At 37.9% G+C, this 24586-nt stretch overlaps 4 protein-coding genes across 4 annotated transcripts in view; 1 reads left to right on the top strand and 3 right to left on the bottom strand.

Moving 5' to 3' along the window:
• The window catches only part of LOC126776687 (DNA polymerase subunit gamma-1, mitochondrial-like), a 78575-nt gene extending 66218 nt beyond the window's left edge, over positions 1-12357 (bottom strand). Inside the window, exons 1-5 of the mRNA XM_050499309.1 lie at positions 12242-12357; positions 11973-12064; positions 6341-6513; positions 5770-5893; positions 5286-5466 (exon numbers count right to left, since the gene is read on the bottom strand). Coding sequence (XP_050355266.1) covers positions 5286-5466; positions 5770-5893; positions 6341-6495 — 460 coding nt within the window. The 5' untranslated portion in view covers positions 6496-6513; positions 11973-12064; positions 12242-12357. The remainder of the gene's footprint in view (positions 1-5285; positions 5467-5769; positions 5894-6340; positions 6514-11972; positions 12065-12241) is intronic.
• LOC126776917 (probable RNA-binding protein EIF1AD) lies at positions 19-672 on the bottom strand. Its single transcript, XM_050499782.1, has 2 exons — positions 482-672; positions 19-395 (listed from the first exon to the last, which is right to left on the bottom strand). Exons 1-2 carry the CDS (start codon positions 602-604, stop codon positions 33-35), a joined length of 486 nt encoding a protein of 161 aa, XP_050355739.1. The 5' UTR covers positions 605-672; the 3' UTR covers positions 19-32.
• A 3249-nt stretch (positions 12358-15606) lies between the features above and the next one.
• LOC126776686 (speckle-type POZ protein-like) lies at positions 15607-17297 on the top strand. The gene is made up of 3 exons (XM_050499308.1): positions 15607-15799; positions 15958-15969; positions 16463-17297. The coding sequence occupies exons 1-3, from the start codon at positions 15607-15609 to the stop codon at positions 17248-17250; spliced, it is 993 nt and encodes a 330-aa protein (XP_050355265.1). The 3' UTR covers positions 17251-17297.
• A 371-nt stretch (positions 17298-17668) lies between these two features.
• LOC126776684 (probable RNA-binding protein EIF1AD) lies at positions 17669-18307 on the bottom strand. Its single transcript, XM_050499307.1, has 2 exons — positions 18118-18307; positions 17669-18031 (listed from the first exon to the last, which is right to left on the bottom strand). Exons 1-2 carry the CDS (start codon positions 18238-18240, stop codon positions 17669-17671), a joined length of 486 nt encoding a protein of 161 aa, XP_050355264.1. The 5' UTR covers positions 18241-18307.
• Positions 18308-24586: the final 6279 nt, after the last annotated feature.

Here is a 24586-nt window from a genome sequence, read left to right as displayed (position 1 = left end):
TAAAAGAAACTGACAGAGTAGTGTATATTTATTTATTTGCTACTATTTTCTATCTCACTATTGCTATCACTATCATCACTAGAGTCACTAGAGTCACTAGAGTCTGTTTCACTGCAATACTGAGTCATCTGAACCCTATTTGTGTTTACAAACAAATCATCCTCACTAAGTGCCTCATCTTGTTTTCTATTGTCATCAAATGCTTTAGGCCACAAATTGTTTTCTTTGTAATATTTTATAGAGTCCTTCTTCATAATTTTTACAATTTCCGCTTTTACTTTGTCTCCCTCTGTTATTGGTTCGACTAGGATGTAGCTTCCACGTTTTACCCATATATTTTTTCGAAACTTAGTAGGCATTGATACTAAATATTCTTCACCGGCAGGAGTAGTGACCTGTAGTAAATGGGATTGAATCAAATTAAAAAGAATCAATACATAATGAAATTAAATAAAAGTGATAAGGTTTGTTTGTAATATACCTCATGAAGATTGTTTCCTCTACTTTTCAAAACTTTGACAATACTTTGATTTGGTTTCGGCAACTCATAATCGTCCCACAAAGCTTCATTCATTACATGCTTCCTTTTCGTTACTTTCGACATATTTAATACAATTTTTTAATATATAAATAATATAATCAACGTAGAAATATAAATTATAAACGGGTCTCGTAAACTATAAAACCTAACCTTATAGTTAATAAATGTCAATGTCATTTTTGACATGTAATATCAACATTGACAATTTTTTTATTAGCATTTCACAGTCATGGAAGTTTATTTTTCAGCCTATAAATATGATAAAATACATTTAAAAAGAAACAAAGATAATGGTATTATTAATTTTATTTATACTTTTCAAGAACATCAAAAATTCTCCATCTGGTATTCCATAACCCTTTTCCAAGCCATGGGGATTTGAAGGTGTGGTACAACATAGATTAGCTTCTTTTCTTAATACTTGATCTACTTCTACTGATGTGAAGAAAGCTACTGACATTGGTAAATCATGTATACCCACCCTAAAAAAGTAAAGGGTATTAATTTATTTAATACTTAATTCAGGCTAATCGCGATAGGTAACGCCAAATCAACAATTCTTCTTGAACTTTAACATAATTACCCAGCGCGAAACAGGAAACATACATGAACTTGGCTTCGTGTTTGCAATAAAGACTAGTACAGCCCCACAGCGCTAGTAGAGCGCTCTCGATGGTCCATTGTAGATACTCAGATTTAGATTCCACAGTTAACTATATATGTTAATGTAATTTGTATATTATACTCTTTACAATGGTAGTGTAGACCGCTAAAGCTTTTATTAGTAAATAAAAAAAAATACCTTTGAGAACAAAATGCTCGTGTGAAGAGATTAGTTATCTGTAGAGCTAAAGCTGTTTCATATCTGAGTTCGTCCAGTACTAAATATCTCACTTCGTCGTGAAAACTTAAACAGAATCTGTAAGACATTTATGTACTCAAGTTTATAAATATATTTAGTAATGATATATTTAAAGATATTAAGTAATATTTGCTATTATTTTTGTTACTTTATAAATCGATTTGATTCAAATTTGTCTACAAAACAAGTAACCAAAATTTAAAATTGCAAAGTTAAGTCATAAACATTTATAACATTAGGTAGATTAATAAATACCTGGCTCTTGGAGCGAGGTGTGCCATGCTGACTAGCATGAGGTGCAAGAAATCAGCGGCAGCACTCTGCACGGCCCAGTTGAGACGAGTGCCTCCCCAGCGTCCACCAGCTTGTTCCAGCGATCTAGACAACCTGCCTTCTAGAAACGCCGTTGCTGGAGCTTCAGAGTCTATTCAATTAGAAATATTTCAAATTATAAACCGTTATTTAATATAATTTGAATTTAGATTACCTCAAGACATATAACGAACCCCAATAAACCCTATAATATCGATCAAATATTTTTATAATACTTTTCTAAAATTAGGAGATATAATCGAGGAGGGCGCTGCACGCAAGGACAATAGTAAACGCTCCACATAGAATACAATTTTAAAATTATATAAGTGCGTATTATCAATTATTGTTGTGTTAAAAATACATATATATGTGTAATTAATTTGTGATAATGTTATCCAAACGGATTACCCAGAGATGACGACAAAAAGGGACGTTCAAATATACATATGACGTGACGAAGACTTAACAAAATCAAAAATTGATAATTAAATCGCTAAACCTTTGACCTTCCTAATGACATGAAAACGAACAGTTGAACCACATGTGAAGACGAGGGGAGGTGAAGGAATTAAATTAATAATTACAATTGGTGTTGTTATAAAGGAGTGATAATAAATGTGTGGGTGGCCTGAACAGAACTTTATAAACTACCCAACGAATCATCAAGAGCTTGAAGATTCAATTGCTAAATTTCACAAAGCCACCTAGTGAGCTGTTGGTCTAGGGGTCTCAAGTACTGCGTTTATTCAACTGGAAAGAGTTCGATCCCGAGCGGAACACAAACAGTTTAAAATTTCAAAACTTTGTTTGACATTTTAATAATTTCATTATATATATATTATTATTTTTTAATTTAATATTTTAAAATGTAATTTTCACATTCAAAATCAATGATATCATTATTATATTGTAAAACATGAGTTCCCCTTTTCTAAGGTTAACATGTCCTCATTGCCCCAGTTCGGCGCGAACGTTTAACTCGCATGGGCTTAAAATACATATTGGGCATAAACATAAGGATGTGGCTCGTTTCCCTGTCGGGACCGCTAGCGCGCAGCAGTCCCTTCAACCCGACGACGACGGTATAAGTGCACCATCTCTGGGTTCACAGCCTCCTATCAATGTACTTGATGGTCTAGCGTCACTCAGGAGATCTGTAAGGGTGCTAAGGCATGTTCCTAAGGGAGTGAGGAACCTAGCGGCCGGTAGATTGTGCGACATTATAAGAAGGTGTATTGAGACCAATGGAACAACAGATTGGTGTACACTGCTCACATTTTCTTATACTGCGCTTAAATTACCACTTCTGCAGGGCTCGGGTAACCTTACGTCCAAAGTGAAGGCCAACATAATATCCTGTGGCGCACCCGATGATGTCGATAAAGATGTGTCCTATAGAGCGTCTTCAGTCCAAAAGGCGATCGAGTCAAAGGTGTTTGAGGGTGACTTGAGGGGGGCAGTGCGCTTGTTAATGTCTGATGATGCAATAGCACCGCCTGGTCCCGAAACTCTAGCTTCCTTGAGGTCCAAACATCCATCCCCATCGCGTCCATTAGCTTTTCCTCTGGCGCCGGATCGATCCATTCAAATCTTAAAAATCAAAAAGGAAGACGTAGTCCAGGCTCTAGGCAGTTTTCATAATGGTTCAGCGGGCGGTTTGGATGGTATTCGTCCAGTTCATTTAAAAGAGCTGATCACGAACTCTGCAGGGGACAACGGGCAACGTTTGCTTGAATCTTTGGTTGATTTGTGTAACTTCCTTCTTAGTGGGCAATTAAATCCGGAAGTTTGTCCATACATGTACGGGGCGAGTCTGTACGCGCTGTCAAAAAAAGATGGGGGCATTAGACCAATTGCAGTGGGGAGCATCTTTCGTCGTTTAGTGGCTAAGCTAGGGTGTCGTGCTATTAGAGAGGATATGGCCAAATACCTCCAGCCGCACCAGTTGGGGTTCGGAACCCAAATGGGGTGTGAGGGAGCAATACACGCAACACGTACATTTGTAACAGAGCCAGGGAACGCATTGAAGCCGAGATGGCCTAGTGGTAAGAACGCGTGAATCTTAACCGATGATCGTGGGTTCAAACCCGGGCAAGCACCACTGAATTTTCATGTGCTTAATTTGTGATTATAATTCATCTCGTGCTTTACGGTGAAGGAAAACATCGTGAGGAAACCTGCATGTGTCTAATTTCACTGAAATTCCGCAACATGTGAATTCTACCAACCCGCATTGGAGCAGCGTGGTGGAATAAGCTCTAAACCTTCTCCTCAAAAAAAAAAAAAAAGAGGAGAGGAGGCCTTTAGCCCAGCAGTGGGACATTCACAGGCTGTTACGGCAGGGAACGCAGATTGTGTAGTGATAAAATTAGATCTTAAGAACGCGTTCAACTCAGTGGAAAGGGACGTACTCCTTGTTGAGGTCAGTAGAAACATTCCTTCTCTTTATCCATTTCTTCAACAGGTCTATCAGTTCCCTTCTAAGCTCTTCTTCGAAAATTCCCTAATACTTTCCCAAGTTGGTGCACAGCAGGGGGATCCGCTTGGACCACTTACTTTCAGCCTTGCAATCCATAAGGCAATCTTGTCCTTAAAATCTCCTCTTAATATATGGTACCTAGATGATGGCACTATTGGGGGAAAGCCAGAAGACGTGAGGCAAGATATCCTTACTTTGATTCCCCTCTTTAAAGACTTAGGGTTAGAGATTAACTCGGATAAGTGCGAGTTTTTTCAATGTGGAGCCGGCCCCTTTAATAAATTCTCCCTTTTCTCTTCCATTCTACCTGGCCTCAAGGAGCTGTCTCGTGAAACCTTTAATCTTCTGGGTTCACCTATTTTTCCGGAGGCTATTCCCGAAGCTATTGAAGTCGGGAGACGTCTTCTTTTACTTGCTCAGAACCGTCTCCGGAAATTTTGTCCGGCGCCTGCAACAGGCGAGGTCGTCAGTGACGCGGCGGGCGAGCGCGGCCGGCGGGAGCCGACCGTAGATAGTGTCGTCAACTTGAGGATTTCCTCCTAGTAAGTCAGACGAAATGGGGTATTCTCAGGGGCAACATTTATTAGGTGTTTTTCAGGGTGAACATTTTTTAGAGGAATCTCTTTTGGGATTGTACAGTAACAGTAACAGCCTGTAAATGTCCCACTGCTGGGCTAAGGCCTCCTCTCCCTTTTTTGAGGAGAAGGTTTGGAGCTTATTCCACCACGCTGCTCCAGTGCGGGTTGAAACAATACACATATGGCAGAATTTCGATGAAATTAGACACATGCAGGTTTCCTCACGATGTTTTCCTTCACCGAAAAGCACGAGATGAATTATAAACAGAAATTAAGCACATGTAAATTCAGAGGTGCTTGCCCGGGTTTGAACCCACGTTCATCGGTTAAGATTCACGCGTTCTTACCACTGGGCCATCTCGACTTCATTTTGGGATTGACTTCAGTTAAATTTAATCTTGTTGATTTCAACTTTAATGCCGCTTGCCGTATTTTCCATTTATTTCAATTCAACGGTCAGGGAAGAGCGGAGAGCGGTTCAAGATGGCGCCAGAGGTGGGCAACGCTGACCGTAGATGCGCGCGTAGTTGATGACCTTGGCGTGGTCGCGGCGCACGGCGGCGGCGCGCGCGGTGAGCGCGTGCAGGTCGGTGGCGCGGCGCTTGTCGCCCGCGAGCACGGCCCAGCCGAACGCGCTGCCGCCGCACACGCCGGACGCGCTGTCGCCCAGCAGCGCCGCGATCCACAGCTCCTGCCGGGGGAAAGTCACGCCACGATTTTAGATCTTATTCAGTGCCAATTCAAAGAAAATTATTATTTTGTTACACATTTATACCGGTGGTAGGGTTTCGCCTACCCAATTTAAAAAAAAAATCTGTCACGAAGCCTCAACGATCATGAGTAACAGAAAATTATTATTCCATGTTTGAATTAGAGGTAGTAGAGTAGATTTTATGACTTATGTTTAGTTTTTAAATAATTTATTGCTCAAATTAAAATTATTTTTTTAAGACCGACCATCAAGATAAATTCGCTGGAGCGAGAGTACCCGTACCTGCGAGTCGACATCTGCGCCCACGAACTTGTACCCGGGCGGAGCTTGCACGAGCGCCCGCAGCTCGGAACCGATACGCTCGCTGTTGGCGTTGCTGGCCGTCATCCAAGTCGGCTCGGAGGCCCTGAACAAATTATTTTATGAGCAGATAAAGAAACCACATTAAAGCCTATCGTATTAGGTCCGTTCGCTTCTGGTCCTAACACTATCCTTTAAGCCCTTTCATATATGATTTTCTCATAGACAATGTTTTTTTTTTTTCAAAGAATTAAACATATTTTTTTAACTAAATAATTTCATACTTGGTATTACTTAAGTATGGTATTTGTAACGCGATCATTATAAAAAAATATTTTGATTTTAGAAAGAATTATTTGAAATTTACTTTCATTCCTGTCTGAGAAATGAAACGATTTACATCGAGCTCATTTTTTTATTCTAAAATACTACAATAAGATAACGCATATAAATATAAAGATTCAATATATTTCTTTATCCAAGACAATAACCAAACAGTTAACTTCAACAGTATACATTTTAATTACCTATAATGAATATTCAATATTCTCACCGTCTCGTCAAAGTTCCGCAGACCACCACCTGCGGTACGATGGCTCCGTAACCTCGCAAGGTGTTCCGCAGAGGGTCGGGCAGCAAGTGATCCGGCAGCCACACCACTTGCTGCCCCATCACGCGCTCCCTGTTGTTGCGCCAGTACGACATCATGCGACCGAACGACAGCACCTAACAACTAACTATTTAATAAGGACGCAAATATCGCTTAAGTATATGTATATATAGAGGGCTGGTTTCTTTTTTCGCTCGAGAATCGGAATTGCGATTCAGAGGGGAATTACTTCTAGCATTCTTGTCACCATTCCACGCGGTCACGACTTGTACACTATTTTTAATTTTTATTTGTATTTATTTAAGGCTTTAATGTATATAAATTATGCTATTATATATATAAGTTGGTTATTCACTTATATATAAATATATATATTATAAGCAGAATAAGTCAAACTTTCCGAACGTCATACGTCAAGCTGTCAGATTGGTTTTGAAAAGTAATACGCTTTTGGCGGGAGGCAGCGCGAAATACGGTCAGGCGTATAATAATAATAATAATAAATAACTTTATTCACCAAAAAGAAACAAAGACAAAAAAATTAAGGTACAAAACCGTAAAAAAAGAGTTAACAATATCATAATTTGGTGAAAAGGTCGTAGTCTCAGCTAGGCTGCTTTTCAGTCTACGCCTTGTACTAGGCATGGGTAATATCGCTTTGAAGCGATATCGTATCGTATCTAGATATCGGTTTTGAATATCGGATATCGTATCTATATATTTTAATATCTAGATATTGTATCGAGTCTATGGTACTCGGAAATCGAATCAGTACCAGATGATATCAGATTAATATTAATAAATATTTGTGTTTATCGCATATATTATGTATTGGTTTATTTTTGTTATTGATAATAACATGGTTAAATAAGTAAATATTTGTTTATTAATAGATATGTTGCAGTTCCGAATTTGAAAATCAGTGAAATGAACTTTCCTTCATACTTTTTTCAGGCTTATGACTGACTGCGTAATAGCGATGTTTTTCTATTTATTTATTTAATACCTATATAGAATACAAAATGAGTAATGCCAGCGTATTTAAAAGTTCATTTCTTCGTTTATACATCTCTTTTAACTGTTGTCGAAAGAGTAATGACTCGTATCTCTTTTGATCTAATTTGACTTTTAAAAATATCTATAAAATGCCTGAAGAGCCCTTGTCTTTTTTGCCTACAGTTGAATTTATCGAAAATTACTATTCGTATTATGAATCGGCTTAATTAATCTCATATAATACTTTGTAAAAGTATTTTGTCAACGCCAGTTTCTTCTGGCCAGAATTTCGTCAAGCGATCGATTGTTAAACCAATTTTTAGAGGCAACAGCAGATCTTATACTACCGGGAGTAGCTAATATACCAGCATCCACCAACAAAGACTTGATCCAACCAGCCATTAATGTTCGCGATGCAGCTCTAGGCTCTCCTCTTATGTTAATGAAAAGGTTTAATGATTTAGCTAAACTTCTTCGACCTTCAAGAAGAGACTTCGTCAATTTAATCTAATGAACGGGGTCTACTTTCTACTTTTCATTATTAGCTAAAAACTTCCAACCTGACTGCCTTTAGTCAATGGAGTCAGTTTTTGAACCAAATGCTGGCCAAAATATTACAGAGTCATCTTCGAAAATGCTGCTATCGGAATCAACCTTAAGCAGGGTCAAGTCATGGATTCTTTTTCCCGAACAAAGCAGTAGATGTGCAGTCGTATGCCTTTGCACTTGGAATACATTATTTCTATCTATACTATAGCTCTCCAAATGAGAGACTAAGTCGTCAATATCCCAAACTGAGTCCTTTACATGCCTAATAGGATTACGTAATGCTATTGATCTCAAAATGTGTTTTATTAGTACATGGGAGCCAAGCTGACCAGACATATCTGGATCGCACAAGGTAGAAATCACTGATTTGTGCAACAATACAGAACTATACGATAATTTGTAAACTAAATGCAGGTCTGATAAAAACCTAGCAAAATCGCTAGCTCTTGGTCTAGATTGATTTATTTTGTGTGATACTCACCACGACATCCATCTTTTCCATGCAATACTGTAAACTTTACGGGTTGACGGGCACCAGGGTTCTTGTAGCAGTTTTAATTGGTTAGTATTCCATCCTTTCAATGTCCTAGACCACCCGAACATTTCCAGACCTCTAGAGTCATTTCGAATACCTTTGGGGGAGGCAATCCCGTGGTCATGTCTACGAGAACTTCTTTCAGGCGATGAATTGTGAATGGGCTCGCTAGTGCACGCGCCTTGATATCCGGACGCCAAAATACTCGGTTCCATCGTGGAACTACAATAAGGTAGACTCCATGCGCCCGGTTGAGATGACAAAGTACCTTGGGGATCAGAAATGGTGGTGGAAAAACCCAAGCTAGGCTGAACGTCCAAGATCGGAAGAACGCGTCGTGAAACAATACTTGTTCGTCGTTTTGATCCAACGATACATAATTCGTCACCACATGAGCTCGACTTGAGGCGAATAGGTCTATCAATGGAATTCCCCATTTGGAAAAAATCCTGTTCGTGCAATCCCGTGTCAGGTGCCAGGTGTCGGGTCTCGATCGAAGCCTCGACAGGTGGTCGGCATGACTGTTATAGATTCCGGGAATGTGAAACACTTTCACTTGTATTTGATGAAAATCTAGAATTTGAAAAAATCTGATATGTCGAATTCATTAGAGACACTGATTTTGTCCCTCCCTCGTGTCGAAGATGCGTTATCACTGACTTGTTGTCGGACTGAATTAGAACGGTTCTGTGTTTCAATAATTGACATTGTTCTTGCAATAGTTTGAGTATTACCAATATTTCTTTTAGGTTGCAGTGGAGATGTCGCTTCACTTCTAGCCATGGACCGGTGAGTGACAGGTTGTTCAGGCGAGCTCCCCAAGCAATATCGGGGGCATCGGTAGTGAGAAAATGAGACGGAGGTTCGAGGTGTATAGGTGTCGTCCGCCTGCAATTTTGAAGCCACCACAGCAGATTGTCCGACACAGCTGGTGGGATAACGTGAACCATCTTGGGATGCATTTTTAGAATACGGTTCAAGAATCTTATAAGCTCGCGATAATTTAGCCTGCCCCTCGGTACACCAAAACTTACGAAATTGAGAATTCCGATAAGACTCTGAAGGTCTTTGAGATTTGTTCGTTGTTCTGACAACATTTGGCTTAATGCTGATAAAAGGGCAGGGAATTTGTTTGTTGGTAAGCTTTTCCTGTTTGTCCAAGGATTCCAGAGTACCCCCAGAAATACTAAGCTTTTTTCTGGATTCCTGGACGATTTTTCGTAATTTATTATCCATCCTAGTTTTTCCAGAAAAACTCACTATTTTTACATGGCCTTGTGTTTGTTTTGATTGACTATCAAAAAATCGTCTAAGAAGACGATAATTCTTACGCCTTTCTCCCTGAGAAACTGAGTTATCCAATTCGATATTGCCGCAAACGTTTGTGGAGCCGTACTCAGGCTAAAAGGTAAACAGGTCATCTCCAGGAGTTCGTTGCGATAATAGAGACGCAGAAATCGTCTGTGGCTGCGAGATATGGGTATATGGAAGTAGGCCTGCGACAGGTCTATTTTGTACAACCAATCTTTTGGCTGCAGAAAATCTGGTATACGCAGAACATTTATCAGCTTGAAATAGTGAGCTAAGACATACCGGTTTAATGCTTTCAAATTGAGTATTGGACGGTACGAGCCATCGTTTTTGGGGACAAGGAACATTGAAGAAAGGAAACTTGGAGAAGTTACTGCCCATTTTAATACAGCCTGTTCTTTCATTTTGTTGATAATTATTGTCATATTGGTAGACTCTGCCACATGTAATTTTCTTTCGAAGACACTGGGATATGCAAGAGGTAGTTTTCGGCTGAAGGGTATGCGATACCCTGTTATTATTTTTAGAATGAAAGCTGGAGTTCCAAGACTTTTCCACTGGACCTGATACTGCGCCAAACGGCCGACTTTGAATCGCCCTGAGTCAGAATTTCCGTCTTTTATTCTCTCTATTTTGAGGGGACGGTGGCAAGATTCGTTTTCGTCCAGCGTTATTTTGAACGAGCTGTTTCGATTTCTGGTGAAAGGAATTTCCCTTAAAGTTACTTTGAAAATAACGGTTATTCGGTGCGACCCAATTTGATTGAGGCACATAGCCTGGATAATAACCACCTTGCGGCGGTGGGTTATTATGAGAGTAAAAAGTATGTGGGTAATTGCGGTTATACACACGTGAAAAGCCCTGTGAGGGTTTATTTCGTGGAATGAACCCGTGCGACTTTTTTATTTTTGCCTGCGAGGCAGAAGTCATATTTGCTTTCTGGGCGGGCCAAAAGCATTTCTGTACACCACCAACCCGTTCTAAAATTGTAGTAAACTTTTCTTGATTAAAAAGGTTGGTAGATGACGGTGGCACTTTGCGGAGATTAGATTTGATGGTAGCATCCTTCACGTGTTTTAGGATCGCATCGCGTCTCATTTGTATTACTTCAGCACTAGGCCACAAATAATTTGTAGCAGATCTGACGAACTTTTATGAAAGTCGCCGGAAGAGCACAGTGTGCTCACCTTTTGATGTAACTCGTCATAGCTCAAAGGATCGCAGTTTCTCGCCCAGGCAAGTAGGTCCCGTAAACCATTTTGTAAAGCTTCTATTTGCTTAAAGACGCACATAGTTAAGGCTGCAAAAGTCTTATCAGCAGAAGTAAGATGTCGTGGGGTTTCGTATGCAATTATTTCGTCATTAACTTCAAGGTCAGTAAAACCCGGCGAGAAATTGTACATTTTCTGAGCTTCCGCATATCTGACATCAGACCAGTTATTTTTATCTAAATGTTGATGGTCACTAAGCACTTGTAAAAAGGCAACCGACGCTTTAGGAATCGACGGTTCTTTTAATTTTGTTTCAAACGAAAGTGTTAAATGGTAATCACACGATTTTTCAGATTTGTCATCAAGAACCTCTTCATATAAACGGTTACTTTCACTTGCCATAAGTGACATGACATCATCGTTATTAAAATTTGTACTTACATGACTGTTCTTCCCGATTTGCAACCTTTCCGCGAAGCCAACGGACTTCTTCAGCCAGTTTTTTGTTCATACGCGCCAACCGTTTGCCGCTCTTTTCCTTTTTACGATGTTTACGCCTTGGAGCACTCGATAACGAGCTACTGCTACTCGATGAACAACTACTCGAACCTGATCTCGGCGACTCTTCTCGCCGTTTATTTGGCGCTTCAGAGAGCACGATATTATCCATACTAAACATAAAAAACTTACTAACATAAAGATAAAATAATAAAACCAAAATCTTTTGAAAATATAGACAATCTGTGTAATTTTAATATATAAATCGATATTTTAAATATGTGGGTAGTATGATAATATTCAAAATAAAAGTATAAAAAACATTTATCGAACGTAAAACGTTAATACAAATTATGTTGGTAGTTTGCAAATTATAACGTTTCTAAATGTTACGATTTAAAAACTTAGCAAAGCTACCAAATCAAATAATTATAAAGTAAAAATATAAATATTTTAAGAAATAATGAGTACTCACATAAACAATCTTCTAGCTTAGCGTTAAGCTCGAACTTACAAATGATATAGGATTCGGAATAGCAACTTGGACGCGTCCGACTCGGCGGGAATCTAAAACGCCAATGAGTGTCATAATCGGCGATATCCCAAAGACCGCCGATACTGCCAAGTGGAAGTGACGTAAAAAGGAAAGAGAGGTAAACGGAAGAAAATAAGTCAAAATGACAAGCGGGAAACCAAGTGCCTATCTAAAAATAAACTTCGAATAAGGGACAGTCAAATTAATACCTCATTTCCTTGAATTGTTCAATACAATATGTACATTATTTTACACACATCATAAATTATTATATACAACTACCTAAACAAGAAAAAATACATGAGTTACGAAAAACACCTAAAATTTAGAAAAAAATGATATCGAATATCCGATATTTTAAAAAATATCAACAGATAACCTAAACGTGAGTCGTATTTATAAATAGCTATTTGTTATTGAGCTAGGTGATAGTGTTACCAGACGTCACATAATAAAAAACCATATTACAAATATACTCAAAAATAGCTGTGACGCAATTATTGTACTATAATTTCCAAATTTATACTTTTTAATGTAAATAAGACAATTATGTGTACCAATATTTTTCAGTGAGATTTTCAAAATACTTGTTGTATTATATGTTCGGCGGGTCGACTACTGCGATTATTAGACACTAAAAGATTAATTCTAATAAAAACTTATTTAAAAAATATAAAAAACTTTAATATTTATAATTCAATATAAACTATCGATATATCGTTCAAAAATATTACATAATTATAATAAACATAATAATAATAAATATTACTAAATATAGATATTTCTAAATAAAAAGTTCGATATATCGATATTTCACTAACATTCCTACTCGCGTTCGCGCCTACTCGTTTGACAATTGATATTTACAAATTTACAACGATATTCGATATCGGATATACCGTATGCAGAGTATACAAGACCGATATCGGTGGATATCCGAATATTATAAATACTGTGAGTGCGCTTCGATATCTAGATATTAGATTTAGTACCATAACAATACCGTATACAGATTATACAGAAACGATATCAGTGGATCTAGATATTAGATTTTGTACCGATACATAGATATTGTATCTATATACGATTTGTCTACCTTGTACATATGCTGCCAACACAAACGCTACATTCAGTGCAGTAAAAGTTTATGCATATCATAAAGTATATCCATGTGAATTTAAATCAATGTTTATGTCACCAGTTACAAATACGTATTCATATTTTGGTATTAAAAATGACAGATTGTCATCTAGCGCAGATAAAAATGTGCTAAAACTAAATTTGGGAGGTCGGTAGATGACTCCTACAGCAATTATGCATCTTGTAATCTTAATTTCAAACCACTGTTGGCTCAAGTGCCGAAGAATCTACTGGCAATACTTTTTCTCTCAAATTTGAACGTATATATGCGCCTACTCCTCCTCCTCTAGATTGCGAACCTGATCGTGGTTCATGAAAGCCTGGGATATTGGAATTTTTTAGCTTGACATTCTCAGATAGCCATGTTTCCGTGATAGAAATTATGTCTGGATCAAAATATTTTATAGTGTGTGATAATTCGTCTCTTCCTGTATTTAGTTTTTTGAGCATTCAGCACAGATAATTTTAACTTTTTAACTTTTTTACCCATTGTATAGAATTAAGCATATATAGATTATTATTTTTTTCAGCCTTTTGCCGTCCACTGCTGGACGAAAGCCTCCCCCATAGAACGCCAACCATCCCGATCTTGGGCAGTGCGCATCCATCCCGAACCTGCCACCTTTTTTAAATCATCGGCTCATCTTGTCACAAGGCGTCCTACACTACGTTTGCCTAAGCGTGGTCTCCACTCTAACACATGACCAGCTCACTTCCACTTCAGCGAGCTAATTCTACGCACGATATCGGTGCCTTTAGTTCTCTGGCGAATGTCCTTTTTTTCGGATTCTATCTACCAGAGAAACCCCAAGCATCGCGCGTTCCATTGCTCACTGAGCGACCCAAAATTTGTGGACCAGTCCTACGGTAAGTGTCCACGTTTCGGCACCGTAAGTCATTACAGGTAGGACGCACTGATTGAAGACCCTGGTCTTAAGCGACTGTGGAATCGACGATTCAAAAATATGACGTAACCTCCCGAATGCCGCCCGGCCCAAACGTATTCTTCTTTTAGCCTCCTTCTCAAAGTTGTATAGTTTGGCCCAGGTAGATATATTCCTGCACAACTTCAAGTGGAGAGCCATTTACGATCACTGGTCTCGGGGATACATGTCGGTTTGCCATAATTTTGGTCTTTTCTATGTTCATCCCGAGACCTACTTGTCTTGAAGAATCGCTCAGACTGTTTAGCATCTCTTCCAAAATTCTACAGAGTCTCCGCCATGATGAAAATGTCGTCGGCAAATCGCAGATGTGTAATGTGTTGGCCATTTACATTAATGCCGCGTCCGTTCCAATCGAATATACATAAAATTACATAATATAAAATATCACTAATATCAATTTTATAATAATAATTTATAAACCAGACTTTAATAAAAGCATTAAGTCAATAGTTCTTATATTTTTCCAATAAATGTAATAAAATTAATTTTGTTTTATAATAATAATAATATAATAATAATATCCTGGGACATTTTTCACACACGGCCATCTGATCCCAAATTAACCTTGTACAGAGCTTGTGCTTTGGAAAACAAACAACTGATATACTACATATACTACTTTTCTTTTGTAAATACATACTTATATATATATAATTACACCCAGACTTAGGACAAACAGACATGTTCATGCACACAAATGTCTGTGTGTGAAAGGCAAATATCTACCAACCACGCCAACCGGCTCGTCAACTCGTTTCGTTTCGTCTCGTCGTTTTGTTTATAATATATACTAAAGCGATACTTTAATCTATCCAAATAATGATAATGTGACTTGGTGTGGTTTTCTGCCTCGGGTGTAATTTTCATCAAAGACAAGCCAATTACTAGAACAGGAACTTATATACAAAGGTTGCTCAGAATTATTGACAGGAAAATCGCGCAGCTTTTACGACATAGGCTACTAACAACGTATGTGAAGTAAGGAAAGTGTAGGAAAAACTGGTTATGAATAAAAAAATTAACAAGAAAATAAATAAATTAACAAGAACTGTTTGTAGTAGATAACATAGCAGAGTTATTAGCAAATCTTTATCTTAGAATATGTAAAACGAAAGTTTGTTTAACTTTACTCTTTCATTACACAAGCCCTACATAGTGAAAGTGAAAAGGCTCAGAATAACTAACTTTATAAGACATATATCAATAAAAAACTTATAAAAATAATGAAAAACAAAGGGCTGCAGTTACGTTTCTTCAGTCCATATACTTACAAATATTGCACCAAGTAGATAAAGGACAAATAGCTTTGTAAACACAGTATTGATTTATCATTATTAATTTGTACAGTTTGCTATTTTTCTCTTTTCATGTTATTGGACTATTGTTCGTTACATGTTTGCAGCGAAAAGCTTTATTAAATTATTAAAAATAATTAAAGCGCAACTAAACTAGATTTATTAAACAAAATCCAAGTAATAAGAAGCAATATGTCAAATTTAAATTATACGAATATTAATACAATCAAATGGACTGTACCAAATTTTGTCAATTTACTTGAAAATAAAACGGCGAGAGAGTTTCGAACCGAGAAACCAAAAGATCCATGCGCAGATTCTATGTATTCACGATTTCACTTGAAAATGCAATTTTTAGGACGAGACAATGATATAATTGAAATCTGTTATAGACTGACTCAGATGCTTACTGGACATGGGTGCTTCGGTAAGTACCTGCACGGAATAGTCAGGCGGGAGGTAACGCCCTCCTGCCACGAGTGTGGTGCGCCTACGGACACGGCATGCCACACTCTGATGGAGTGTGCTGCTTGGGGGCCTCAGCACCTTTCCCTGGTGACTTTAATCGGCGGAGACCTTTCGCTGCCGAGCGTGATAAATGCCATGCTTGGTAGCGAAAGGTGCTGGATGGAGATGGTCTCCTTCTGCGAAAATGTCATGTCGCAGAAGGAGGCCGCAGAGCGGGAGTGCGAGGAGAGTGCCTCCGCTGACCCGCTTCGCCGAAGAAGACCGGAGAGAAGACGCCGGCGCTATGCGCATCTTCCTCCTCCTTCCTTCCTCCCGCCGTGAGTGTCGCCGGGGCCAGGGGGTCTCTGTACCCCGAGTACCCCATTGGATTTGGAGGCCCGCAGAAGCGGGCCAACCGTCGGGACGGCACGGTAGTATGCGCAAGCGATCCCGTGACGTCCCCCGACAAGATGGAGTGGGTACCGCTGGTTTTTTAGTGGGTATTCCGGCGCCTTCAGCGTCGGCGAGTCCCACATACTCCCCCACCTCATGTGGGGGAAACACATAAATGTGTTTTTCCAGCGAGAAAAAAAAAAAAAAGTTTTTTTGAAATCAATACTAACTATTTGCTTAAAAAAATTTGAAGAGCGTTCAATAGTTATAAAGGAGTATCGCACAGTTCAGGCTAACAAATGGCAATATTTAGCTACATTATTCAAAAGAGATATTGCGAGTTTTGATGGTCGTGACATATTTCTTTTAAGTGACGGTAGCCTCAGATTGAAATTTCAATTTATTGTGACAAATGATATTAAAGTAGACCATTCTAATGTTCCTGAAGCTCAACTGAGTAATGACTTTGAGAATCTGTTAAATAATGGTTTGTTCTCTGATATCACAATGAAATCTGCAGAGGGGAATGAATACAAAGTCCACAAGGCAGTACTCGCTAGTAGGAGTGTGGTTTTGAAGGCTCACATTGAACATAACACTACAGAGTGCCACACAAATATTGTAGAATCTCCACTAGAGGCTGAAGTACTTACGGAAGTTTTGACATTTATATACAGTGATAAGGCTCCAAGAGTTGAACATATACCTGAAAAATTGCTGGCAGCTGCTGATTTCTATGAACTAAGTAGATTAAAAAGCTTGTGTGAGGAAGCATTACATAAAAAATTAACAGTAGAGAATGCTATTGAAACTTTACAGCTGGCAGATTTGCACTCAGCTAAAATTCTAAAACAATTGACTTTGGAATTCATAAAGGATGGCCAAGCTAAGCTCATTACTAAGACAGAGGGATGGGCCAAACTGAAATCGGTTGAGTTAATAAAAACTATTTATGATTATATGATGACGGATGATATAGAAGCCGATATTAAATAATTTTGACTTATTACATAATAATTAGTAAGTAATCGTACCTGTACAATATATTCTACTTCTTAAATTATGCTTATATTTAAATCCTAGGCTTTAGAAAAATTATCTCTTGAATTAATAAAATATTTAAAAATGTAATTTGTTTTTTTTTTAATATGTAAGTAAAATAAACATAAGCTACCCATACCGCTTGTTTTTTTTTTAAAAGTTACCTAATTCATTAAATGCTTAAGGTCTTATTAATTGTAACTATAAAATATTTTAAAAAAATTGATCAAAAAGAACAAATAAATTCCTATTTTATTATTCTTATAATTATGTTAAATAAAATAAAATCCATTGTCACTATACAGCTATACAGAGTCCAAACACAGCATTAAAAAGGTAATTAAAAGAAACTGACAGAGTAGTGTATATATATTTATTTGCTACTATTTTCTATCTCACTATTGCTATCACTATCATCACCAGAGTCACTAGAGTCACTAGAGTCTGTTTCACTGCAATACTGAGTCATCTGAACCCTATTTGTGTTTACAAACAAATCATCCTCACTAAGTGCCTCATCTTGTTTTCTATTGTCATCAAATGCTTTAGGCCACAAATTGTTTTCTTTGTAATATTTTATAGAGTCCTTCTTCATAATTTTTACTATTTCCGCTTTTACTTTGTCTCCCTCTGTTATTGGTTCGACTAGGATGTAGCTTCCACGTTTCACCCATATATTTTTTCGAAACTTAGTAGGCATTGATACTAAATATTCTTCACCGGCAGGAGTAGTGACCTGTAGTAAATGGGATTGAATCAAATTAAAAAGAATCAATACATAATGAAATTAAATAAAAGTGATAAGGTTTGTTTGTAATATACCTCATGAAGATTGTTTCCTCTACTTTTCAAAACTTTGACAATACTTTGATTTGCTTTCGGCAACTCATAATCGTCCCACAAAGCTTCATTCATTACGTGCTTCCTTTTCGTTACTTTCGACATATTTAACACAATTTTTTAATATATAAATAATATAATCAACGTAGAAATATAAATTATAAACGGGTCTCGTAAACTATAAAACCTAACTTTATAGTTAATAAATGTCATTGTCATTTTTAACATGTAATATCAACATTGACAATTTTTTATTAGCATTTCACAGTCACGGAAGTTTATTTTTCAGCCTATAAATATGATAAAATACATTTAAAAAGAAACAAAGATAATGGTATTATTAATTTTATTTATACTTTTCAAGAACATCAAAAATAGTTAGCGATTCTCCATCTGGTATTCCATAACCCTTTTCCAAGCCATGGGGATTTGAAGGTGTGGTACAACGTAGATTAGCTTCTTTTCTTAATACTTGATCTACTTCTACTGATGTGAAGAAAGCTACTGACATTGGTAAATCATGTATACCCACCCTAAAAAAGTAAAGGGTATTAATTTATTTAATATTTAATTCAGGCTAATCGCGATAGGTAACGCCAAATCAACAATTCTTCTTGAACTTTTTTGGCTTCGTGTTTGCAATAAAGGCTAGTACAGCCCCACAGCGCTAGTAGAGCGCTCTCGATGGTCCATTGTAGATACTCAGATTTAGATTCCACAGTTAACTATATATGTTAATGTAATTTGTATATTATACTCTTTACAATGGTAGTGTAGACCGCTAAAGCTTTTATCATCAGATTACTATTAGTAAATAAAAAAAAATACCTTTGAGAACAAAATGCTCGTGTGAAGAGATTAGTTATCTGTAGAGCTAAAGCTTTTTCATATCTGTGTTCGTCCAGTACTAAATATCTCACTTCGTCGTGAAAACTTAAACAGAATCTGTAAAACGATCAAATATTTTTATAATACTTTTCTAAAATTAAAAATGTATAAATTATCGGTGCAAAAATTAAAATTTTATTATTCTTTATTTCACTCCCGCGCTATATTTCAAGTCACATATTATAGTCCTTACCTGCAATTTCCTCTAGTTTATTGAACATTTGCGATTCAGTGCCGCCGACCCACAAAGGGCGCTCAAACATTTCGTCAACCTTTTTGCCGCTGAGCTTAGCGAGACGCATCGCTTGGTTTGCCGACATTTCTAATGGCTAAAAATTAAAAATTATTATTATTATACTATTTTTTTACTTGTTAAATATATATTAATGAACTTTTAAAGTCGTTGTAGTGTTTTTAGTTCAGTTTAAGTTCGATTCCACTTAAGAGATCGTACTGTATCCCTAAGGACAATGTATCCCGAGGGACAACACAGGTCGTCTCACGTGGGGACGGCAGGTATTATTAATTATCTAACTATGTGTAACAAGTGTCGGTCATTTTACCGTCCATGGCGCTAGCCTTATTGGGATAAGGGCCACAAAATCATCGTACCCGATCTCCCAGCTCCTCATCGATAAAACCTTCCGAAAACTTTTCCTTGAGTCGATAAACTCGCCTCCCCTTCGTGGTGGAAAACATTTTGGCCGCCTTACTCTTCGCCTCGGATATCGTCATCGTCGGGTTGAACTGCTTCAGCAAGCGCTCGGCGAAATTTTGTCCGGCGCCTGCAACAGGCGAGGTCGTCAGTGACGCGGCGGGCGAGCGCGGCCGGCGGGAGCCGACCGTAGATAGTGTCGTCAACTTGAGGATTTCCTCCTAGTAAGTCAGACGAAATGGGGTATTCTCAGGGGCAACATTTATTAGGTGTTTTTCAGGGTGAACATTTTTTAGAGGAATCTCTTTTGGGATTGACTTAATTAAATTTAATCTGGTTGATTTCAAGTTTAATGCCGCTTGCCGTATTTTCCATTTATTTCAATTCAACGGTCAGGGAAGAGCGGAGAGCGGTTCAAGATGGCGCCAGAGGTGGGCAACGCTGACCGTAGATGCGCGCGTAGTTGATGACCTTGGCGTGGTCGCGGCGCACGGCGGCGGCGCGCGCGGTGAGCGCGTGCAGGTCGGTGGCGCGGCGCTTGTCGCCCGCGAGCACGGCCCAGCCGAACGCGCTGCCGCCGCACACGCCGGACGCGCTGTCGCCCAGCAGCGCCGCGATCCACAGCTCCTGCCGGGGGAAAGTCACGCCACGATTTTAGATCTTATTCAGTGCCAATTCAAAGAAAATTATTATTTTGTTACACATTTATACCGGTGGTAGGGCTTTGTGCGAGCTCGTCTGGGTATGTACCACACACTCTTTTTTTTTTTTTTTTTTTTTTTTTTTTTTTTTTTTTTTTTTTCTTTTTTTTTTTTTTTTTTTATAGAATAGGAAGGCGGACGAGCATATGGGCCACCTGATGGTAAGTGGTCACCAACGCTCTTAGACATTAGCATTGTAAGAAATGTCAACCATCGCTTACATATCCAATGCGCCACCAACCTTGGGAACTAAGATTTTATGTCCCTTGTGCCTGTAATTACACTGGCTCACTCACCCTTCAAACCGGAACACAACAATATCAAGTATTGCTGTTTTGCGGTACAATATCTGATGAATGGGTGGTACCTACCCAGACGAGCTTGCACAAAGCCCTACCACCAGTAAGTGGTCTCTGGTAACTCATCAGATATTCTACCGCAAAACAGCAGTACTCGGTATTGGTATACCGGTTTGAAGGGTGATTGAGCCAGTGGAATTACATGCACAAGGAACATAACATCTTAGTTCCCGAGGTTGGTGGCGTACTGGCGATGTAAGCGATGGTTAACATTTCTTACAATGCCAGCGTCTATGGGCGTTGGTGACCACTTCTTCTACCTTCAGGTAGCCCACACGCTCGTCCGCCTACCCAATTTAAAAAAAAAATCTGTCACGAAGCCTCGACGATCATGAGTAACAGAAAATTATTATTCCATGTTTGAATTAGAGGTAGTAGAGTAGATTTTATGACTTATGTTTAGTTTTTAAATAATTTATTGCTCAAATTAAAATTATTTTTTTAAGACCGACCATCAAGATAAATTCGCTGGAGCGAGAGTACCCGTACCTGCGAGTCGACATCTGCGCCCACGAACTTGTACCCGGGCGGAGCTTGCACGAGCGCCCGCAGCTCGGAACCGATACGCTCGCTGTTGGCGTTGCTGGCCGTCATCCAAGTCGGCTCGGAGGCCCTGAACAAATTATTTTATGAGCAGATAAAGAAACCACATTAAAGCCTATCGTATTAGGTCCGTTCGCTTCTGGTCCTAACACTATCCTTTAAGCCCTTTCATATATGATTTTCTCGTAGACAATGTTTTTTTTTTTTTTTCAAAGAATTAAACATATTTTTTTAACTAAATAATTTCATACTTGGTATTACTTAAGTATGGTATTTGTAACGCGATCATTATAAAAAAAAATATTTTGATTGTAGAAAGAATTATTTGAAATTTACTTTCATTCGTGTCTGAGAAATGAAACGATTTACATCGAGCTCATTTTTTATTCTAAAATACTACAATAAGATAACGCATATAAATATAAAGATTCGATATATTTCTTTACCCAAGACAATAACTAAACAGTTAACTTCAACAGTATACATTTTCATTACCTATAATGAATATTCAATATTCTCACCGTCTCGTCAAAGTTCCGCAGACCACCACCTGCGGTACGATGGCTCCGTAACGTCGCAAGGTGTTCCGCAGAGGGTCGGGCAGCAAGTGATCCGGCAGCCACACCACTTGCTGCCCCATCACGCGCTCCCTGTTGTTGCGCCAGTACGACATCATGCGACCGAACGACAGCACCTAACAACTAACTATTTAATAAGGACGCAAATATCGCTTAAGTATATATATATGTATATATAGAGGACTGGTTTCTTTTTTCGCTCGAGAATCGGAATTGCGATTCAGAGGGGAATTACTTCTAGCATTCTTGTTGTGACCGCGTGGAATGGTGATTCCACGCGGTCACAACTTGTACACTATTTTTAATTTTTATTTGTATTTATTTAAGGCTTTAATGTATATAAATTATGTTATTATATATATATATATAAGTTGGTTATTTAATTATATATATATTATAAGCAGAAAAGTCAAACTTTCCGAACGTCATACGTCAAGCTGTCAGATTGGTTTTAAAAAGTAATACGCTTTTGGCGGGAGAATATAGCGGCATAATAGAGAGTTAAGAAATATGAGTTACGAAAAACACCTAAAATTTAGAAAAAAATGATATCGAATATCCGATATTTTAAAAAATATCAACAGATAACCTAAACGTGAGTCGTATTTATAAATAGCTATTTGTTATTGAGCTAGGTGATCGTGTTACCAGACGTCACATAATAAAAAACCATATTACAAATATACTCAAAAATAGCTGTGACGCAATTATTGTACTATAATTTCCAAATTTATACTTTTTAATGTAAATAAGACAATTATGTGTACCAATATTTTTCAGTGAGATTTTAAAAATACTTGTTGTAATATGTGTTCGGCGGGTCGACTACTGCGATTATTAGACACTAAAAGATTAATTCTAATAAAAACTTATTTAAAAAATATAAAAAACTTTAATATTTATACTTCAATATAAACTATCGATATGTCGTTCAAAAATATTACATAATTATAATAAACATAATAATAATAAATACTACTAAATATAGATATTTCTAAATAAAAAGTTCGATATATAGATATTTCACTAACATTCCTACTCACGTTCGCGCCTACTCGTTTGACAATTGATATTTACAAATTTACAACGATATTCGATATCGGATATACCGTATGCAGAGTATACAAGACCGATATCGGTGGATATCCGAATATTACAAATACTGTGCGTGCGCTTCGATATCTAGATATTAGATTTAGTACCATAACAATACCGTATACAGATTATACAGAAACGATATCAGTGGATCTAGATATTAGATTTTGTACCGATACATAGATATTGTTTCTATATACGATTTGTATCGCCCATGCCTACCTTGTACATATGCTGCCAACACAAACGCTACATTCAGTGCAGTAAAAGTTTATGCATATCATAAAGTATATCCATGCGAATTTAAATCAATGTTTATGTCACCAGTTACAAATACGTATTCATACATTGGTGTTAAAAATGATAGATTGTCATCTAGCGCAGATAAAAATGTACTAAAACTAAATTTGGGAGGTCGGTAGATGACTCTTACAGCAATTATGCATCTTGTAATCTTAATTTCAAACCACTGTTGCTCAAGTGCCGAAGAATCTACTGGCAATACGTTTACTCTCAAATTTGAACGTATATATGCGCCTACTCCTCCTCCTCTAGATTGCGAACCTGATCGTGGTTCATGAAAAAAATTATAGCCTGGGATATTGTAATTTTTTAGCTTGACATTCTCAGATAGCCATGTTTCCGTGATAGAAATTATGTCTGGATCAAAATATTTTATAGTGTGTGATAATTCGTCTCTTCCTGTATTTAGTTTATTGAGCATTCAGCACAGATAATTTTAACTTTTTAACTTTTTTACCCATTGTATAGAATTAAGCATATATATATATATATATATATATATATATATATATATATATATATATATATATTTTTCAGCCTTTTGCCGTCCACTCCTGGACGAAAGCCTTCCCCATAGAACGCCAACCATCCCGATCTTGGGCAGTCCGCATCCATCCCAAACCTGCCACCTTTTTTAAATCATCTTGTCACAGGGCGTCCTACACTACGTTTGCCTAAGCGTGGTCTCCACTCAAACACATGACCAGCCCACTTCCACTTCAGCGAGCTAATTCTACGCGCGATGTCGGTGCCTTAAGTTCTCTGGCGAATGTCCTTTTTTTCCGGATTCTATCTACCAGAGAAATCCCAAGCATCGCGCGTTCCATTGCTCACTGAGCGACTCAAAATTTGTGGACCAGTCCTACGGTAAGTGTCCACGTTTCGGCACCGTAAGTCATTACAGGTAGGACGCACTGATTGAAGACCCTGGTCTTAAGCGACTGTGGAATCGACGATTCAAAAATATGACGTAACCTCCCGAATGCCGCCCGGCCCAAACGTATTCTTCTTTTAGCCTCCTTCTCAAAGTTGTATAGTTTGGCCCAGGTAGATATATTCCTGCACAACTTCAAGTGGAGAGCCATTTACGATCACTGGTCTCGGGGATACATGTCGGTTTGCCATAATTTTGGTCTTTTCTATGTTCATCCCGAGACCTACTTGTCTTGAAGAATCGCTCAGACTGTTTAGCATCTCTTCCAAAATTCTGCAGTCTCCGCCATGATGAAAATGTCGTCGGCAAATCGCAGATGTGTAATGTGTTGGCCATTTACATTTAAAAGTATTAAGTCAATAGTTCTTATATTTTTCCAATAAATGTAATAAAAT

This window comes from Nymphalis io, chromosome 21 (genome assembly GCF_905147045.1).
Source record: "Nymphalis io chromosome 21, ilAglIoxx1.1, whole genome shotgun sequence".
Taxonomy (NCBI): Eukaryota; Metazoa; Arthropoda; class Insecta; order Lepidoptera; family Nymphalidae; genus Nymphalis; species Nymphalis io.
This window is presented reverse-complemented; position numbering and strand designations above follow the sequence as displayed.

Coding starts and splice junctions, on each gene's coding strand:
- LOC126776917 (XM_050499782.1), bottom strand. CDS start 604: ATGTCGAAAGTAACGAAAAGGAAGCATGTAATGAATGAAGCTTTGTGG. Junction 396..481: donor GAGGAAACAATCTTCATGAG/GTATATTACAAA, acceptor CATTTACTACAG/GTCACTACTCCTGCCGGTGA.
- LOC126776684 (XM_050499307.1), bottom strand. CDS start 18,240: ATGTCGAAAGTAACGAAAAGGAAGCACGTAATGAATGAAGCTTTGTGG. Junction 18,032..18,117: donor GAGGAAACAATCTTCATGAG/GTATATTACAAA, acceptor CATTTACTACAG/GTCACTACTCCTGCCGGTGA.
- LOC126776686 (XM_050499308.1), top strand. CDS start 15,607: ATGTCAAATTTAAATTATACGAATATTAATACAATCAAATGGACTGTA.